This window comes from Scatophagus argus, chromosome 23 (genome assembly GCF_020382885.2).
Source record: "Scatophagus argus isolate fScaArg1 chromosome 23, fScaArg1.pri, whole genome shotgun sequence".
NCBI lineage: Eukaryota > Metazoa > Chordata > Actinopteri > Scatophagidae > Scatophagus > Scatophagus argus.
The window spans coordinates 4,673,422-4,690,866 of record NC_058515.1 but is presented as its reverse complement, the minus strand read 5'-3'; the positions used below and the strand labels follow the sequence as shown (position 1 = coordinate 4,690,866).

General features: G+C 39.4%; 5 protein-coding genes across 5 annotated transcripts; 4 read left to right on the top strand and 1 right to left on the bottom strand.

Annotated features, from left to right (window-relative positions):
• Nucleotides 1-201: 201 nt before the first annotated feature.
• LOC124054207 (endonuclease domain-containing 1 protein-like) lies at nt 202-3,889 on the top strand. Its single transcript, XM_046379896.1, has 2 exons — nt 202-2,396; nt 3,175-3,889. Exons 1-2 carry the CDS (start codon nt 1,944-1,946, stop codon nt 3,796-3,798), a joined length of 1,077 nt encoding a protein of 358 aa, XP_046235852.1. The 5' UTR covers nt 202-1,943; the 3' UTR covers nt 3,799-3,889.
• Nucleotides 3,890-5,408: 1,519 nt separating this feature from the next.
• Nucleotides 5,409-7,452, top strand: LOC124054998 (endonuclease domain-containing 1 protein-like). Its single transcript, XM_046381582.1, has 2 exons — nt 5,409-6,157; nt 6,370-7,452. Exons 1-2 carry the CDS (start codon nt 5,750-5,752, stop codon nt 6,961-6,963), a joined length of 1,002 nt encoding a protein of 333 aa, XP_046237538.1. The 5' UTR covers nt 5,409-5,749; the 3' UTR covers nt 6,964-7,452.
• Nucleotides 7,453-8,142: 690 nt separating this feature from the next.
• LOC124054999 (endonuclease domain-containing 1 protein-like) lies at nt 8,143-9,989 on the top strand. Its single transcript, XM_046381583.1, has 2 exons — nt 8,143-8,589; nt 8,983-9,989. Exons 1-2 carry the CDS (start codon nt 8,266-8,268, stop codon nt 9,562-9,564), a joined length of 906 nt encoding a protein of 301 aa, XP_046237539.1. The 5' UTR covers nt 8,143-8,265; the 3' UTR covers nt 9,565-9,989.
• A 200-nt stretch (nt 9,990-10,189) lies between these two features.
• Nucleotides 10,190-11,334, bottom strand: ufsp1 (UFM1-specific peptidase 1 (non-functional)). The gene has a single exon (XM_046381585.1). The coding sequence runs from the start codon at nt 11,187-11,189 to the stop codon at nt 10,449-10,451; it is 741 nt and encodes a 246-aa protein (XP_046237541.1). The 5' UTR covers nt 11,190-11,334; the 3' UTR covers nt 10,190-10,448.
• Nucleotides 11,335-11,727: 393 nt separating this feature from the next.
• LOC124054536 (zona pellucida sperm-binding protein 3-like) lies at nt 11,728-14,353 on the top strand. The gene is made up of 8 exons (XM_046380666.1): nt 11,728-12,114; nt 12,464-12,591; nt 12,782-12,885; nt 13,019-13,196; nt 13,382-13,499; nt 13,642-13,733; nt 13,891-14,009; nt 14,178-14,353. Exons 1-8 carry the CDS (start codon nt 11,833-11,835, stop codon nt 14,264-14,266), a joined length of 1,110 nt encoding a protein of 369 aa, XP_046236622.1. The 5' UTR covers nt 11,728-11,832; the 3' UTR covers nt 14,267-14,353.
• Nucleotides 14,354-17,445: the final 3,092 nt, after the last annotated feature.

The window sequence follows — 17,445 nt, the reverse complement described above, 5'->3', positions numbered from 1 at the left end:
TGTGATACCACGTGACTGAACATTGACAAGCATCTAACCAATGTTGTAGCAGGGCAAACACACCCCTATTTACTACCCTGGACGCTGATGTGTGCTCCATTTTAAACATTGCACGTTCAGTTGCAGAACGTTTTAGGGGTCTAATTAGCCAGTAGGTGTTAAGGCGAACTTTAGCATAAGATTATGCTAAAGGTATGGGCTACTTCTATGGTGGCTACATCGAAAGCAACCCACTCGAGGCAGCAACGTCCGTGAAGCCACAGATTAACGAAATCAACTTGTGACAAAGTTGTTCAATACACTTTGCAGTTAATAGCATTAGGCTTGAATGCATACGGCGATATTTTGAGTTATTAGCTTTCAATACCCTTGAAAATGAGCTGAATGGCTACATTGAGTGGCAATGTCGAACTGAACACGAGGAATACGTTTGCATGCGGCAGCTTAGGGTGTAATCAGTGGAAGGCGCTGACGGGTGACAGAAGCATGATAAAATACAGTGATTTTTGAACATGTGTTCATTGACTGCTCTTTTGGAATCGGGCTTTTCACACATTGTAAACATGCGTGGAAACTAAATATATTTCATGCGTCTTCATGTGGGGGTTGAAAGTAGATGAGAAACTGAGAAAATGTGCATATATAGATAGTTACTGAAAATGTAACATTATTTAATGGTTATATTTTTAATTACATGCTGAAGAGGAACGCACACGTATTTGAAACGACATGTGATGAAACTAGCTGAACATAAGAAATCAAACTAAAGACAAACTATGCACAACAAATACAATTGTAGGGTGACATTTAAATGAGATGTTTTCAATGACTAGACAAGAAAATCAGTAAATAATAGATAAAACAAAACACAGGTAATGCAATTTTATTCAAAACTGTATATCTTTATTTTTTAGCAGCCTATAGGAGCATCAGAGTGAAATAATCATAAGATCTGAAGGCACAGGTTCTTTATGTGTCAGTTGGATTGTAGTAATGTTGTTAGCAGCAATGCAACTCCAGTTAATAATTTTAATCTTGAGTCCTTGAGGCCTCGAATGTGGTTTTAAGATCTTTATTATTTTAACCTGTATTGTGCCTGGAAAGTGCATATTCCGATAATAAATGTGGTAGTAATTAATTGACCTCAAACTAAATGATGCACAACCCTGTACAGACAGTGGAGCAAGAGGAAGTCGATAGAGGCTCGACAGCTTTTTTTTTTACCTCATGGCCAGAAACAAGTAAACTCAGCCATCCATTAGCAAAGATATTTGTTACAGAGCAGATGTATTGAGGTATACTGGGGTATATCGAGGCTGTTTGTGTGTTATGACTACAGAAACAGTATAACTAACCTGACTATTAATATCAGTTTTGATATATCTCACAATGGTAATAATGACAATAATCTCAATTATTATCTGTACTATTTATCTTTGGAGAAGAGTTGTAGTTGTTCAAATGACCACTAGAGGGTAACAAACACTCACTATCAGTTTGAGTATTTGAAGCTAAGTAACCACTGAAAACTATCACTGAGTTGATCATGTACTTAAAACAATTATACATATATATTGTCAGACTGTGGGCTGTCATAATGTCTGCAATGGATAAAGGATCTGAATGTACATTTGACTGTGTCTCCTGAAACCAAAGTTGTTTTTTTTTAATAAAATGGCAAATTTATAAAATGTCAATAGTTGTATACACAGCAGTTTACAGATACCAGTGTATTACTTGTATTAAAACAGGTAAATACAACATGAATTGAGGAGATAAGTTTCTTCATGTGTGCAGCTTGACAGAAGCCTGTGCACAGATGCAGAGCTGCATGGTCATTGTAGGAGCAGAAAAGTCAACTATCCACTCAACAGAGCTACTCTGAGCTACTTCTGCTTTGCATACTGAGTCTCTGTCCAACAGCCATTATACTTCACTAGATTATGACAGCAACACCGATAGAGGATGACATATTACCACATGGAATGTCTTTTTACTTTGTTGTCTACTTGTTTTGCTATTTGACAAGACATGTAAAACATCCAAACGATGAGGAAATTACCTGGTTTCATTTTACTTCTACGTCGTCCGGTTGTGTGATGATGCATCTGTTTTGCAACAACATCCTGCCTTTCTCCATGCTGATAACGTCAGCCCTGGTGAGTGCCAGTGTGTCGAACAACTTCAAAGACTGCAGACATTTCTTCTACATGCAGACACCACCTGCAGGGATGAAAGGAACCAGCCTGAGGAGGATTTGCCAGAAGTATGCAGACAAACTGCGCTATGCCACTTTGTATGACAGCAGTCGCCACCTCCCCCTCTACTCAGCCTACATCTTTAAGAAGAGTGATGGGAAGAAGAGGATGAACACGCCATGGATGTATGAGCCACAGGTAGAGAGAGCAGCACTGATGTATTTAGTTTATTTGTCACTTAGTATTAAGCCAGAGAGAAGCTGAATGTTTGTGTGTTTGTTTGTTTGTTTGTTTGTGGTGGTGGGGGCAATACTGATCAGTCAGTAAGCTTGCTTGAGTATGTATAAACTTAAGAAGAAGACTGGAGACATCAGCAGATGGGCTTGCACAGGGACATTTTAAAGACTGGATTTGATGGCTGCCATTTTGCCAGTTAATGGAGGCGGAATTTGGTAAGGAAGATGCGTATGAAGCTCACACCAAACAAACAAGATGAAATTACCACCTGATAAGTCAAATCACCTGTCAATCACCCAAGCACGCTCTTACACACGCATCTCTCGCAAGGAATAGTTTGTAAAATAGGACTATTTGCTTTTTAGCCTTTTCAGTTAGATGAGAGGACTGATATCACTCTCACGTTTGTAGGCTAAATATGTTGCTTAGCTTAGCACAAAGACAGCTCCTCACCACAAACAAAAACATTACATATTTACAGTCAAAACATGAGCTCTAACTAATGACAAGAAGTAAGTGCACATATCCTACATGTATTTTAAAGAACATTTTTAACATCAGCATCACTATTCATTAGAAATAGTTGCTGCTGAGGCCATCAGGGGTGAAACATACTGACATGAGATTTGAGAAGGGAAACTGAATTTTGCCCAAAATATCTGCAGATTGCTTAGTTGCTTGGTTTTTGGAATACAGTCACTTGAATGATAAACAACATATTTCTTTATTTTCCCTGTAGTTGGTTTCTGATGACGAGAGTGGCAACATGAGAGTGCTTCCCCTTACTGAAGACACCCCTCCTCTGATTGAGGACAGTCAGGCCGTGTTGGACGACTACACAGATGCTGTAGAATACAGACGGGGCCTACTGAACCCAGACCTGCACCAATCAGACCCAGATGATAAGTCCTCCACATATACTCTGACCAACGTAGTCCCATTAATCACACACTTCCTGGATACTTCCTGGAACCCATACTTGGACATCATTCGCCGTCGCCTCAACAACTTCTGCCACGGCAACTCTTTCATGGTGACAGGGGTGACTGTTTCTGGGGCAACCATCCAGCGAGATAACAGGGACCGCTTGGCGATCCCAAAACATGTATGGTTGGCTTACTGCTGCCCACAGTTTGATCCGAACTCTCCCTATGAGGTGAGGTTCATGTTCCCAAGTTATGGGGGTTATGCACTGAATGAACAGAATGACCACAGTGTGGTGGAAGTCCCTCTGAAGACTCTGGAGAGCTTTCTGAAGAGCCAGACAGACTTAGGCAGTGACCTGACTATTTTCTACAAGGGCTGTGTGTCAGAAAATACCTTCAAAAAGAAGAGAGAGCTGACCGAGGGCTCAACATCTTGAACCTGCATGCACAGTCACAGATGATGCCTGTGAGGAAAAGCAGCTACTGTATAAATAGAACTAACTCATGTAAACTTTAATAAAAGCAGTGTTAAATAGTCCTGGCTTCATGTGTTTTGGAATTAATTAAATAAGAATTATATTAGGGAGGGAAAGTGCTCTTTCATGTCTAACATAGCTCTTAATTTTGTCTCAAATGGGGCAGTTTTAGATTCAGATTGTGTCTCTAAGTGGTAGTGTGAGATACTGGACCACAGTATAGACCAATCAACACCACCAAAGGAAATGACGTGTACCTACACATTAATGAGACACTCTACCACTTTGGTATCACACTTCCATAAAATTGGAGGACCTATATAGATTATGGAAATAATTATCAAAATGAGAACCTGAGATACAATGAATTTATTATAAAGTCTCCTTAAACTCTTGATTTCCCATAATGTAACTCTTTTCATATGTTAATGTCATGTATTTCATAGAGAAGAAACTCCACTTGTAAACTAAGTTAGATTAGGCCTTGGCTATTTGGATTGGACAATCCAGTTGTTCATTTGCTCTTATTTTGTCTCTGAGTGGCTTCCTGCTTCTCATACATTTGCCCATCAAAGTAAAGCAGTGTGGAACCAATCACACTTCAATATTTATCAAACAGAATATCGAAAGGAAAATACTGAGTGAAAATAAAAGAAAATCTAAGCAAAATATATAGTGATTCCAACAGACACTGTGTGCAGAAAAGTTACAACTTACATACAAAAATATGTTAATAATGAATAAACCTATGATTTAAATCAATTTAAAATAGGCTACAACTTTTACTGTGGATGCTTTCTTCTGTCTCTCCTAAAGTTTTGAAATTGTAAATGGAGATCACTGATTACTGACAGTGGTTTAGATCAGTAACTCATCTGCAATGAGAGATGGTATGTGGTGCATCGGTTGAGTCTTCATATCATTTCATGTTATGGTTTCTCATCCCCTATTTTGTAGTAAAATCACCTTGCATTTATAAATCTGTAAAATTAGGTTTCGTTACTTTCTACAGTAGTCCAGAATGGACAAACCAAACACTGACTCTAGGGAGGGTCCTTCATGCGTTTTGCATTTCATTTCCACTTTTTCGATTTTGAACAAATGATCAGTAAACTTTGTTTTATTATTGAAGGACAGTCTTTATTTATTCTACATACATAATTGATGTGATTAGTAGGTCAACTTAAAGGATTTTGGTGTAAAAGTAAGTGACAAATCTTTTTTGTTTTTTTCCCCCAGAATGACCAGACTGCTAAGAACAAATTTACATCCCTTTGTGAGCAATTTAACAGCTATATAACGATTTCACTGTTTGAATAAGATTAGTCAAATGCTATACAGGGTCAGTAAAACCCTGACCAACACCAGTCCAGCTCAGCGGACAAGTGTTTCACCTATGAATACTTCCCCTGTATGCTGATTTTTAGCATGTTCTAGGCTGCTATGCATATGTGTTATAAAACATGGTGACATGCAACCTGTGTTCCTGTTTAATTCAAAGTCATGACATGAAGTGAGAGTCATTAACAGCAAGTAAGTAACTGCACATTGTTTGAGGCTTAATGGGGCAACCTGTCGGCTTGTCAAAAACACATACCATAAAACTGCAACCCCCCTGGTTTGAATTTGCTGAGAGACCATCATCAATCTCTGCTGTCTCCTATCCAAAAAAGGCAATTTTATGTGAGCAGATACTCTAATTTTACCTTAATTATACTTTCAAACTATTATTTTAGTCTAATTTGTAATTTGTGAGAGAAACACATAAGTCTTCTCTATTAGCTGTGAAGCAGCACTTGCTCTAGCTGTGGGTGGATCTGCTGATGTGTAAGAAGTGAATTGTTTTGCATGTTGAGTCCTGATTACACAGAGCAGAGTGTGAAACCTACGTTAGCTGTTTTAACCGAGCTCCATGTGGACGTGCAGACACATTTCAAGCAATTGTACAAGCTCACAGAAAGACACACTTGACTTTAAATTTTACAGCTGTAACTTCTCACCAGAGCAACATCAAACCCTCTTGACCATGGCATTGTGGGTGCAGACGGCTCTCCTGCTTGTCAACATGATAACATTGGCGGTAAGAGGGAGAGTAGAAAAAGAGCTGTCTCCAGAGTGCAGAGAATTCCTCTACATGGCAACAACACCGACTGGGCTGGAGCACCAGTCCCTCCAGTTTATTTGTCAACTTTACAACAAGAAGCCACGCTACGTGACGCTGTACAGTACTGTGGACCATATCCCTGTGTACTCTGCCTACACTTTCAAACGCTCAGACGGGGAGAAATGTGTCGATGTTCCGTGGATGTACGAACCTCAGGTAAAGAAAAAAAAAAGAAACCTGAACATGGTAAGAAAGTATTTCAGCATGGATGGAATTATGCAGCTTTTCTGTTCTCAAATGATACTAGCATTCTTATGCAAATGCTTCATTTTATGCAGGTAGCGTGTCATCACATTGTAACATGTTTCTAACCTCATCTTCTCATTTTCTCTGGGTCTGTTTGTCTGTCTGTATGCCTGCCTACACAGTTATCCACATCCTCTGATACAGATGAGATGCAGCCTTTCCCAAGTGGTTACGTCCACATGAATTTTGAAGATGCCCAAGCTGTTCTGGATGATTACACAAATGCCGTCCTTTATGAGCGTGGTACCCTCAACCCAGATGAGCATCAGGACGATCCAAATGACAAGGCCTCCACCTACACCCTCACCAACGTTGTGCCTATGGTGCCTGACTTCAACAACAGAGTCTGGAATAAACAGGAGCACATCATCCGTAAACGGCTTAACAACTACTGTCGTGGAACAGCTTACATTGTCACGGGCATCACCACCTCCGGGAAGATGATCCGTAGGGAAAACATCAAGCGCATTGCAGTGCCCACATATTTGTGGTCGGCTTATTGTTGTGCTGACTATGACCACAACGCACCTTATAATGAGCGCTACAAGTTCCCCTCTTTTGCTCACTATGGCCTCAATGAGGAGGAGAACAACGAGGTGGTGGAACTCTCTGTCCAGAAGCTGAAGGAGTTCCTCAAGAAGACAACCTTTGTAGACCAAAACTTTCAGATCTTTGTGAATGACTGTGTCCCACCTGCATCCAGTAAAACTGAGTAGGCAAATATTTTAGTGTAAGGCAGATCTACTAGTTTGGTGATGTTATGTTTCTTCTTCAGTAGGGATACTTTTTGACTTAAAAGAAACCCTCAGGTGTCACTGATAACATCGATAATGGTTCTCTTCTATTCCAGTGCCCCAGTAAGTCATGACAGTGAGTCTGAAGCAGCTAAATGCGATTAAGCCATGATTAATGTTGTTATTTACGGCTTTTCATTTCCTGCTGTTACGAGTCAAAATGTCTTCAGTGACAGAGATCTGTTGGAGCAGCTAAATTACATCACAAAAACATGGACTTTGAATCACTAAACAGTTTCACAGTACTCTCACTGTATTTTGAACACTTGATTTAAAAATAATATTAGTCGTAGTGGACATTAGACTAATTGAAAATGCAACAAAAATGTACCTGCTTTGTCTAATCTGCAACAATAAACGTTTGCAAACTGTCATTAAATTGTCCTCGATGTGTCATTTTGACTGATTCAAGAATATGTGATATCACTGGATTGCTTATCTTTGATTCTCTTTCACAAGTTAACTCATTTAAGTGAAAACTACAGACATTCTCTAAAATGTAAATAAAACCTTGAGGACTTGTTTGGTATTGATTTCAAATCTACATACCATCCGTACAGCACTGACAGCCACTGATCTAACTGAAATTCACAGTGATCATTTTGACAGGGTTTCTGCTGTTTCTGCTGTCCTTGTGACATATACTAAAGACTCTAGAGCATTGGACCATCATTCATAGCGGGTGAACAGAGTGGACTTAAGAGTTTGCTCTGCAGAGGTTATATGCTTTTGTTTGATCCCCCTCCAAAGACACAGCCGAAACAGATGATCACTTTACATTTGTGTAATAGAAGTGCAATGTAAATAAGAGATCTGATCTCCTCTTCTCTGACACGTTTACATTGCAATACCTTCACTTTCTTTCATTTCATTACTAAGCTATTTGCACTTAACTAATATATAATAAAAGTTCTCATTTTTCACGAGAGCATAAAGTCAGTATCATCTTCACTTTTGTAGCTCACAGTAATAAAATGCTCTAGGTGCTTGATAACATTCACTGCTTTTGAATTACTGCTACAACTCTTGTGTCACTTTGAATATGGAAAAGACTTTACAATGAGGGACCAGTTTGCTCTCAGCTCAAGGTGTAGAGTCTGATATAGCTGGGACAGAGGCTGTGCTTGTTAGACAGTAGTGAATTACAGTGGTGTGTTACAGGTGACAAAGAAAAGTCTAAAGAGACATAAAAGTTGTAAGAACAAGGAAAAGAGACCTTTTGTGATGATACCTACATCAGAAAACTGTGCCTTACCGCTGGCAGCTGTGGTGACCGTGCTGACCTGTGTGTTGCTGCAGGAGGCCCAGGCAGGAGTGGTGGGGGACTTCAACCATGCTGAGCGCTGTAAGGACTCTCTGTACATGGGCACTCCACCCCGAGGATATCTTGGCAACTCCTTTAAGAAGATCTGCCAGAGGTATGAGGATAAACCTCGCTATGTTACCCTATACGACCCCCAAAAACACATCCCCATCTATTCTGCGTATACGTTCAAGAAGTCAGATGGGGAGAAGAAGGTGGACTTCCCTTGGATGTTTGAGCCCCAGGTGAGCACTCTTTCAAGCTTAATCAAAGTCAGAATGTTAGTTTAGATTTATTACAGTCTGTTTTCAGTCCAAGTTGCAGTCAGAATCCCCTGAAGGTAGATGTGCATTTTCTGTGCATGTGGTATACTGTCTAAAGAGCTGGAGCAACTCTTATTACTGTTGCTATGGGCAACAAAGCAAGGCTGAGATAAGCTACTTTATTGGCTGTGAATGGTATCTGAGATACTGTTGCATTGATCATTTAAGCTGCAGAGTTATGCAAATTGATCACTTTCACGTTTCAAATGTGTTAAAATGGCAAATTGTCTGAAAATGTGAAACAATTCTTTCCCACTTTTTACAAGTAATAACATTAGCAGCAATATTGTGCTTTTGCTCTGTCTCTCGCTGTAGCTGGCCTCAGAAAAGAGCAGCAGTAACATGGAGCCCTTCCCTCAATCTTCAAGCATGCATATGAACTTTGAGGACACCCAGGCAGTCCTAGAGGACTATGCTGATGTGGTTCAGTATGAACGAGGCCAGCTAAATCCGGACGAGCATCAGGCTGACCCTCTGGACAAAGCCTCCACTTACAGCTTGACGAACGTGGTTCCCCAGATAAGGGAGTTCAACTTGGGTCCCTGGGCAGAACACCAGGACCTCATCCGCAAACGTCTCAACAACTACTGTCGTGGTAAAGCCTTTGTGGTTACTGGGGTCACCACCTCAGGTCACACCATCCGTCGCAACAACCAAGACAGGGTAGCTGTACCAGAGTATATGTGGTCGGCCTACTGCTGCACTGAATTTGACCAAAATGCACCATATTTTGTGCGCTACAAGTTCCCTGTGTTCGCAGCTTATGGGCTGAATGATCGTGTCAACAACCACATGGTGGAGGTTCCTCTGAAGAATCTGGAAAAATTTCTCAAGGGGAGGTTGGATGTGGACAAGAACTTCCAGATTTTCTATAATGACTGTGTGCCAGATAACTGAGATAAAGTGAGCATGATCTCTTAGAGGGGTGTGAGGTTCTTACAGCTAAAAATATACACAGAATTAAGATGTACTGTCACATTAGATGATATTCTAAGGAATTAAATGGAGAAATTATTGGAGTCTGTCTCTTTAAGTCCAAATGTACATTTAATGATTATTTTCATGATTGCTATACAAATTAATGTCTGTAAAATGTCTACAGACAGGTGATGTCTACAAATTGAGTGTTTTGTCACATCAACGGGAATTGATAAAGTTATAAAGTTGAGATTCACATAAGACAAGGAAAAGATGCCTGCCATGTCTTCATATCTGAGAAGTTTGGATTAATAAAATCATTATCATTCTGGTTGAAAATTGACTTCAATTAATTGTCAAAAGTCCAATTAAAGTCTAATAAAATCCAGTGTCAGCTGACTAATTCACAACAATGATCGGGTTGAGTGATTTTGCTGTTCTCACTTAATCAATCATGTGTTATTGAAATCCAAATCAATGCTTTTTGATCATTGAGCTTAACTTGCAAATTCAACCCATAGACAGGGTTTTATGTCACCCACAAATGAATACAAACTAAAGCATTTACTTTTGAAACCACTGAGGAACTTACTTAAAGCATGTGTGAGAAGATTCAACAGAGTTTAATGGAGCAATAATCTAACTGTTTTATCAATTTGTTCTTCAAATACATTGCAATTATTGATTTCATCCACAGGATGGCACTATAATTAAAAGTCAGCATTTAAATCATAAATGCTGACAATGTAGCACAAGTCTGTCCAAATAAAAGACTTTGCATTGTGTCTAAATAAGAAAATCACATACCTCTATAAACACACAAATAATTATTATTTTGTAAGTCTGAAAAAGGAATATTTCTGTCATTTTTTGGCAGTCTGAGGCATACACAGATTATAAAATGAAGACTGATCCAGAGATGAAACTCTTTTCCATGTCACCCAACCCCGCCCCTGCAGCTCTGTCTTCTCCAACTGACAGCCATAGTAGTGAGGATCAACGACTAACAAGTAGCTCCCGTTGGGTCCAGTGCACACCCCTAATATCCCCTTAGAAGAGTTATCCCTGTCCCCTCCCATCATGACAGGAGATCCATACTTCTCAAAGTGCTGATGGAGCTCTTCCACTGCAACATGCTCCAGCTCTGCTCCTCCACCTCTAACGTGCACCAATTTACAGGGAACGTCATAAAAATAGTCCAGTACCAGAGAGGCTTCAAATGTTCCTATCCACTCCCTGGAGCATGAGAACGAGCCTGGTTTGTCACCCATGATGACCAAGGCTTGCTGTATTTCCGGAAGGCTTGGTGGAGGTCTGTGTTTGTCCTTAAGTGGAAACCAGTTATGGCAAAGCCAGGAAGCCATTGTCTGAATGGTACGGTAACCACATCCCCAGCCCCTGTCGTCTTGTCCATCACAGCCATAATGGAAGTACATATAGTCTCCTTTTATCAGGGAACATTTCACAGGACCTGCCACTGGATTAGGAAGACCGATGTGGACATTCATTGATAATGTTTTGGTCTTCTTCATAATCTTCCCCTCTTCCGCTTCACTTTCTCCCCAGTCAATCTTCTCAGATGCTGCTACAAACTTTTTATCCATTTTTACAATATGTCTCTATCTACCAGCATACATTCCGCATTTAGCTCAATGCGTTTGATTTAAAACTCCTCTCAGCTGTTCACAGCATTGATTATTCATCCGGCAGCTGTCTGTTGCAACTGCAATAACTGTCCCTTCAGCGCACTTGAAATAACACGTGTTCCGCCTTAACAAAGTTCCCACCCATAATGATACCTTCAGGAGCTTTTCGTCAGCTCTGTTCATGTTTGCAAACTTCTAACTTCATTTGATAACAAAACGTGGAGATAGGTCCTGCTAAGCGAGACTCGTTTGAAAGTTTGAAATTTATTTTGACACATCAATATTATAGATTTCTTTCATCTGCAAAAGTCTGCGTTAATGTTGTCTGTTTAATTGTGGAAACAGTGGACTAATAAGGAGCATGCGCACCGGCAAATCTATATCGAGATTTTGTAGCATTTTTATAGTAACAATTTATATATATACATATTTATTTATATTTATGTTTTTCCTAGTTTTTCATATAATTCACATAATTCATCTAATAATCATGATCTATTTTTTTTAAAGTTGTAGTTGTATAATTTGGCAGTCTGTAGATACAATAAGCGCTATATAGTGCACGCCAGAACAACACTCCTTGCTTGTTATTTCTTTAAAAATGGCGACACGACTCGTCTTCGTATTCGTAGTATTGTTATATGTGTCCGGCGTTTCTAGTGCTGAAAAGAGTGCCGGGCTTGAAATAAAATGCGGGGAAGTAAACGTGAGAATAACCGTAAAGCGACAGTTTTTCGAAGAGAGGCGTATTCCGTTCAAACCTGAGCATGTTCGACTTGGGGCAAACTCTACACAGCAAAGGTCCTGCGTACCACAGGGACCGACGACCGAACGTGAAATGGTCATCTCCGCAGGGCTTCAAGACTGTGGGACTGAGTCAAGTGTAAGACAAGAGGGAGGTTAGCGAGGAAAAGCTCAGATAGTAACATTTCTCTTGTCCAGAGAGAGGGACACCCTGAATTAAGATATGCAAAGCTTGAATAACGTTTCAGTATGTTATTCATGTGTCTAACGCATATAATGCACAGCTCTTTCACAGGGCCACAAACACTTTGACTTTCACACAATTTCAGCTTTGCCTTTTATGTTGGCCTACAGTGTTTATTACTTTCTTTGGTATTCATAATACCCAAAATAGTGTAGTTGCAGTGAATGGAACATTTTTTTTTATTATTATTTATTTTTTAACTATTAATGGTTTTGCTGATTTCTTTATAATTCCTACCGCCCAGGTTCATGATGAGTGGCTTGTTTATTCCAACCAGCTACTACTGTTTCCTGCTGTGGTTCCCACTTCCACAGGCAGTATGATCATAAGAAGGCCAACTACTATCATACCCATTGAGTGCCGTTATAAGAGGTAAGGCTGATTGCACATTACTATATAAATCCACACTTGTGTAGCTGCAGAGTACTGATTTTCTTTAGTTCAAGTTTCTTATGCTGCATCATAATTAAATATAACAAAGTTAGAGTTGCATTAGCTTGACATCCACACTGTGTATCTGTAATAATCTAATAACCTGTGCTTTGTTTTCATGTGAGCACAGAAAGCAGACAGTGAATGGAGAACCGTTAACCCCAACCTGGCTGCCCATGACATCCACTGTCAGTGTCTTTGGCCTTCTGCGCTTCTCCCTTCGTACCATGGCAGGTAAAAACACTATCTCATTGAATCTAGACTGTATTAGTGAAAGATTTTTCTGATAACATGTGGCAGTGTTATTTTATCTGGAATCTATATGAAACTGGGATTAAAAAAAAAATGTGTGTTTGCTCTTGTGCAGATAGCTGTACCTCTTTACGCAGTTCCTTGGTGTATCAGCAGGGGGAAGCAGTGTTTTTGGAGGCCAGTGTGGAGGCCCCTCTGCACCCACCTCTTACTCTGTATGTGGACTATTGTGTTGCAACGCTGAAGCCTGACCCTCTCTCATTGCCAAGATACAAGTTTATCACTGAGCATGGGTAAATCTGTCCCGCTGGATAAGAAAGTAACTCGGTCAAATAATGTTTCATTTTTTTTTAACTTTACAATTTATTTATTTAATATCAATTAATTTATTTACTTCTGAAGGGAAGCTAGGTTTGACACACCACGTCTAAATTTCATTTACAGAGTCATTTCAGCATGTGTTGCTCATCCATTACAGATGTCTTATGGACAGTGTAGTGCCGAGGTCCTCATCTAAATTCCTCCCTAGGAAGCAAGATAACAGACTATGCTTCAGCGTCCAAGCCTTCCACTTCAGCCAGGGGTCTGGGGAACAGGTAATTACACTCATTGTACAATAGCTGGTTTGTTATTTTCTGAATGATAATTATGAGCATGTATTGTCATTAGTTTGGTCTGCTGAAAATCAATTCTTCATAAAATTTTGTTTTATTATTTTGGCTTTTTTTTTTCTTCTAGTTGTTCATCAGTTGCCACCTCAGAGCCAAGCTGAAAGAAACCTCACACAGCCACCTTGATAAAGCCTGCTTCTTCCATTTGCCCACATTTAGGTTAGGCTGTCAAACTGTTGATGATCTGCAGTTGTTAAATCATTTCATCATGATTTGGTCTTCCATGTGATTGTCAATTTCAGTGTCTAGCATCCAGTGTTGTAAAGTGTGTTTTGTTAGCTGAGATGTATTATCAGGGTGTTTCTCTGCCATTAAGCTGGCGTACCACAGAGGGAGACAGTGCTCTGTGTGAGTGCTGCAACTCCAAGGGCTGCTTTAAACAGACTGAAGAGGAGAAAAGTGACCACCCTGGACCCACACCTCAACCCGATACAGGTTGCTCAGCCCTCAAAACAAATGCACTCCATGCAGTTTTGGTTATTTTTTTTAAAAAAGTTGTGCCGAATACAAACAATAGCGTGACTACAGCGACTCGTTTGATTGATATAAGTATCCTGCGCAGTTACATGGTCACTAAGCAAGTTGTGTATGTATTTTTGACAGAAAAGAAGCATGAAGCTTATGCAACTGTTGGGCCACTTCACACCCTGCCACGCTCACATTGGACAGGTCATCTGTCAATCAATCACTAAAGAGTCCTTTTCCAACATCCACCTACAATTAGGTGGGTATAAGGACTGTCAAAACTAAACCAAACAATAAATCGTCCTTCAAATCACCTTTGTTTTTCTCGTGACTTTTCTCATGAAAAATTTGGAATTTGGATAATTAAAATGTGGAAGATGTGAATATCCATGAAAACTATAGCACTGGCTCTACTGATTTATACCTATAGGCACCCACCCACAAACCCATTTACAACCCCTACATGTGGAATTTATTTTTTGATTACTTTGAACCTTGGGGGCCTTTTGCAGCAATATTTTATTATAGCCTTCACAAAAGTTCCTCCATATACCACCGCTAACTACAGGCAGAAAAATGTTGGCTGAAAAAAGATGTGCCATCATCTCAGACGGCGTTGGTTAAATGATACTTCCTGAATTTATATCTGTAAGCCGCAATTCTAACTACAATCTCACACTGAGAACCATCTAAACTCTGTGTCTGGATGCAGTACAACACTCACACTGCTACAGCCCATTCCAGTGCTCTGAGCCACTGCTGTTCCTGTTTTGACTGAGAATGCTCCTAAACCAAAACAGGTCTATCAGTCATGCATTCTTTGGAGGAAGTTATACCTGAGTTCAGGAGAAACAAACAAAACAACCCAGATCACTTTTCACTGGGATGGTTTGATTTTTGCTTATTGTATACTATAAATGTTAATTTGTGAATGATATGTTGAAGTTACTATTATACTCGTAAAGTAGTGTTTTTCCGTGTCATGACGACAGAAATCCTGTTTATAAAAGTGTGTCTCATCTTAGATGGACCATGTACTTTCATCATGACTGAAGAATGGGTGGTTTTTCATTTAGTCATGAAAATTGATCGAAAATTAAAAACAAACCATGAGGAATTTCCACAAAGAGGCCAAAGAACTACAATGGAACTTAAAATACCCCAGAGGCAACAAGCACACTAGAATAAACAGACACTGGAGTAAGAATGAGACAGCCAGGCGGTCGTACACAGTATGTGCTTTACGTCTCCTGTCTACAGTAGAATCGCTTGTCTCGTCCCGTGAGAGGAAACGTGACAGGCCAAATGGGAAAGCTGGTAGATTTCAGGACTACAGTACTTCTTGATTTATACCCCTGAAAATAAGTTATTGAAATAATGGTATGAACTGAAAATTGCTCCACAGATCAGATAAGACCAGACTTATCTACTTGTAGTGTAGGAATTTTGTGAACAGAATAGTTCAGAGCAGTTACATTAAGTTTTGAGGTGTTAGATTTGTTCTGATTGTAGTTATAGTTAGAAACAGCAAATATTAAGATCTCTGTGTTGGAAGAGTTTAGGATGCTTAAGTTATGATATTAATATTACAGCAGTACTGGGGTTAGCTGAAATATTTAATCTAGAACAAGAACTGGCAGTGTGTTTAAATTAGACATTTTTTTTTGTTTGTTTTTGAAACAATGCACACTAGCGAGTAATATTCAAATTCAATTCAAGGGTTTATTGTCATATGCACAGTAAGGAAACAGGTTTCCCTGTACAATGAAATTCTTACTTTGCTGTCCGCACTGAATGCTGTTAAAAGGCATATTAAAAAATAAAATAATTGAACAAAATAGCCAATTTGAGATTAAGCACTGCATGGCATCTGTGCAGTGCAGTAAAAATGAAAAAACACACAAAAGAAGAAGAAGACGGCATTCCAGAACGAAGTGAGAACACTCGTTCGCCTCGGGGGGTGCCATCTGCAGTGTGCACGGATTGCCATCTGTAATATGCATGCATGGAAGCAAATACACATGTACAGCTCAATTTGAAACTTAGCAGATTGTCTTATTGTTCCATTGTAATTTAATTATGCTCAGCACTTGAAATATGACTCCTTTTTTTTGGCATAAATGCATATAGGCCTGTCACAGAGCTTTTCATGTAACCCAATTTTAGATTTAGCCATTACAATCAGTAGCAAGCTATTCTAGCATAAGGGTCAGTTAAAATTGTCATTAATAAATAATTTCTTACTCATATTTAACGCACTGGACAGGTTTACTTCCACTCTCACCACTTGTATCAGTTATGTGGTTACTACTTTTGTCTGTTGCTCTATGAAATGTTCTTACTAATGTGTTACATTGGAATGAACACTGGTGTGATGCAAGTGTTCCTCTTGGCATGGCCACGGCATGGATAACGTTTCATGTTTGATGTCGCTCTTAGTTGGCGCCTCAGAGCATATAAAGGGAAATGTTATAACATCAAGCTCCTCCGAGATTAATGATGTCCATTCTTTATTATTTATTTATGGGACAAGCCACTGGTAGAGGCTAAATGGCTTTACCTGCATTAATATATCTCAAAAATACCCCAGTGTGCAAGAGGGATCATGCAGTGATATCGCTACATGGATAAAATCAACAAACACTGAGCAGTTGACTTTAGAGTCTAACTTGGACAAGATTAACATCCTGTCTAGGATGAAAGCACAACTTTGGCCTGTAAACAGGATTGCAGAAATCTGTAGTAACTGTGGAGTTTAGGGTTAGTGTTTATTGCCATTTTGATGACTGTTAAGAAACATAACACCACCTGGATTCTGTTTTTTTTTTCATTGAGATGAGGAATTGGTGTTAATTAACATTATCTGACAAGTGGCAATGTGTTTATTAATGAATGTATTCACTCACAATGCATTTCATTTGTTTTCTCTAAAATATTCATTCTTGGTAAACTCTGCATGTAGGAACTAAAGCATGATTCTACATTTTTTATGGTTATGTTTAGGTACTCATAACATGTGGCTAGATTTCAGGAAAGATCAGGATTAAATATTTAAACAGTCAACTGTGACGGGAAGCATGAGCTTCACTGCTTTTGCTTCATTAAGATTTAACCAAAACAGGATATTTCATTATCTTTAACCAAAGTGCTTTTGTTGCACAAATCTCAGAACATTCAGCAGTCAGGATGTGAATCCCTGTCTTTGGTCTCTTCTGGGTTTGTATGCCTACCATCCACACCACTCTGAGCATGTAAGTCTGTGAAGAGTCTCCACCAGAGTCATTTGGGTTAGTTTTAGTCAAAGGGACCTGGATGAGTTGAGGTACTTGAAGATGTTTTGCTTCTCAACCAAAAGGTGTTTCTGACTGACAGGTGGGGAGTCCCTGGAATTGAACAATTGTCAGAA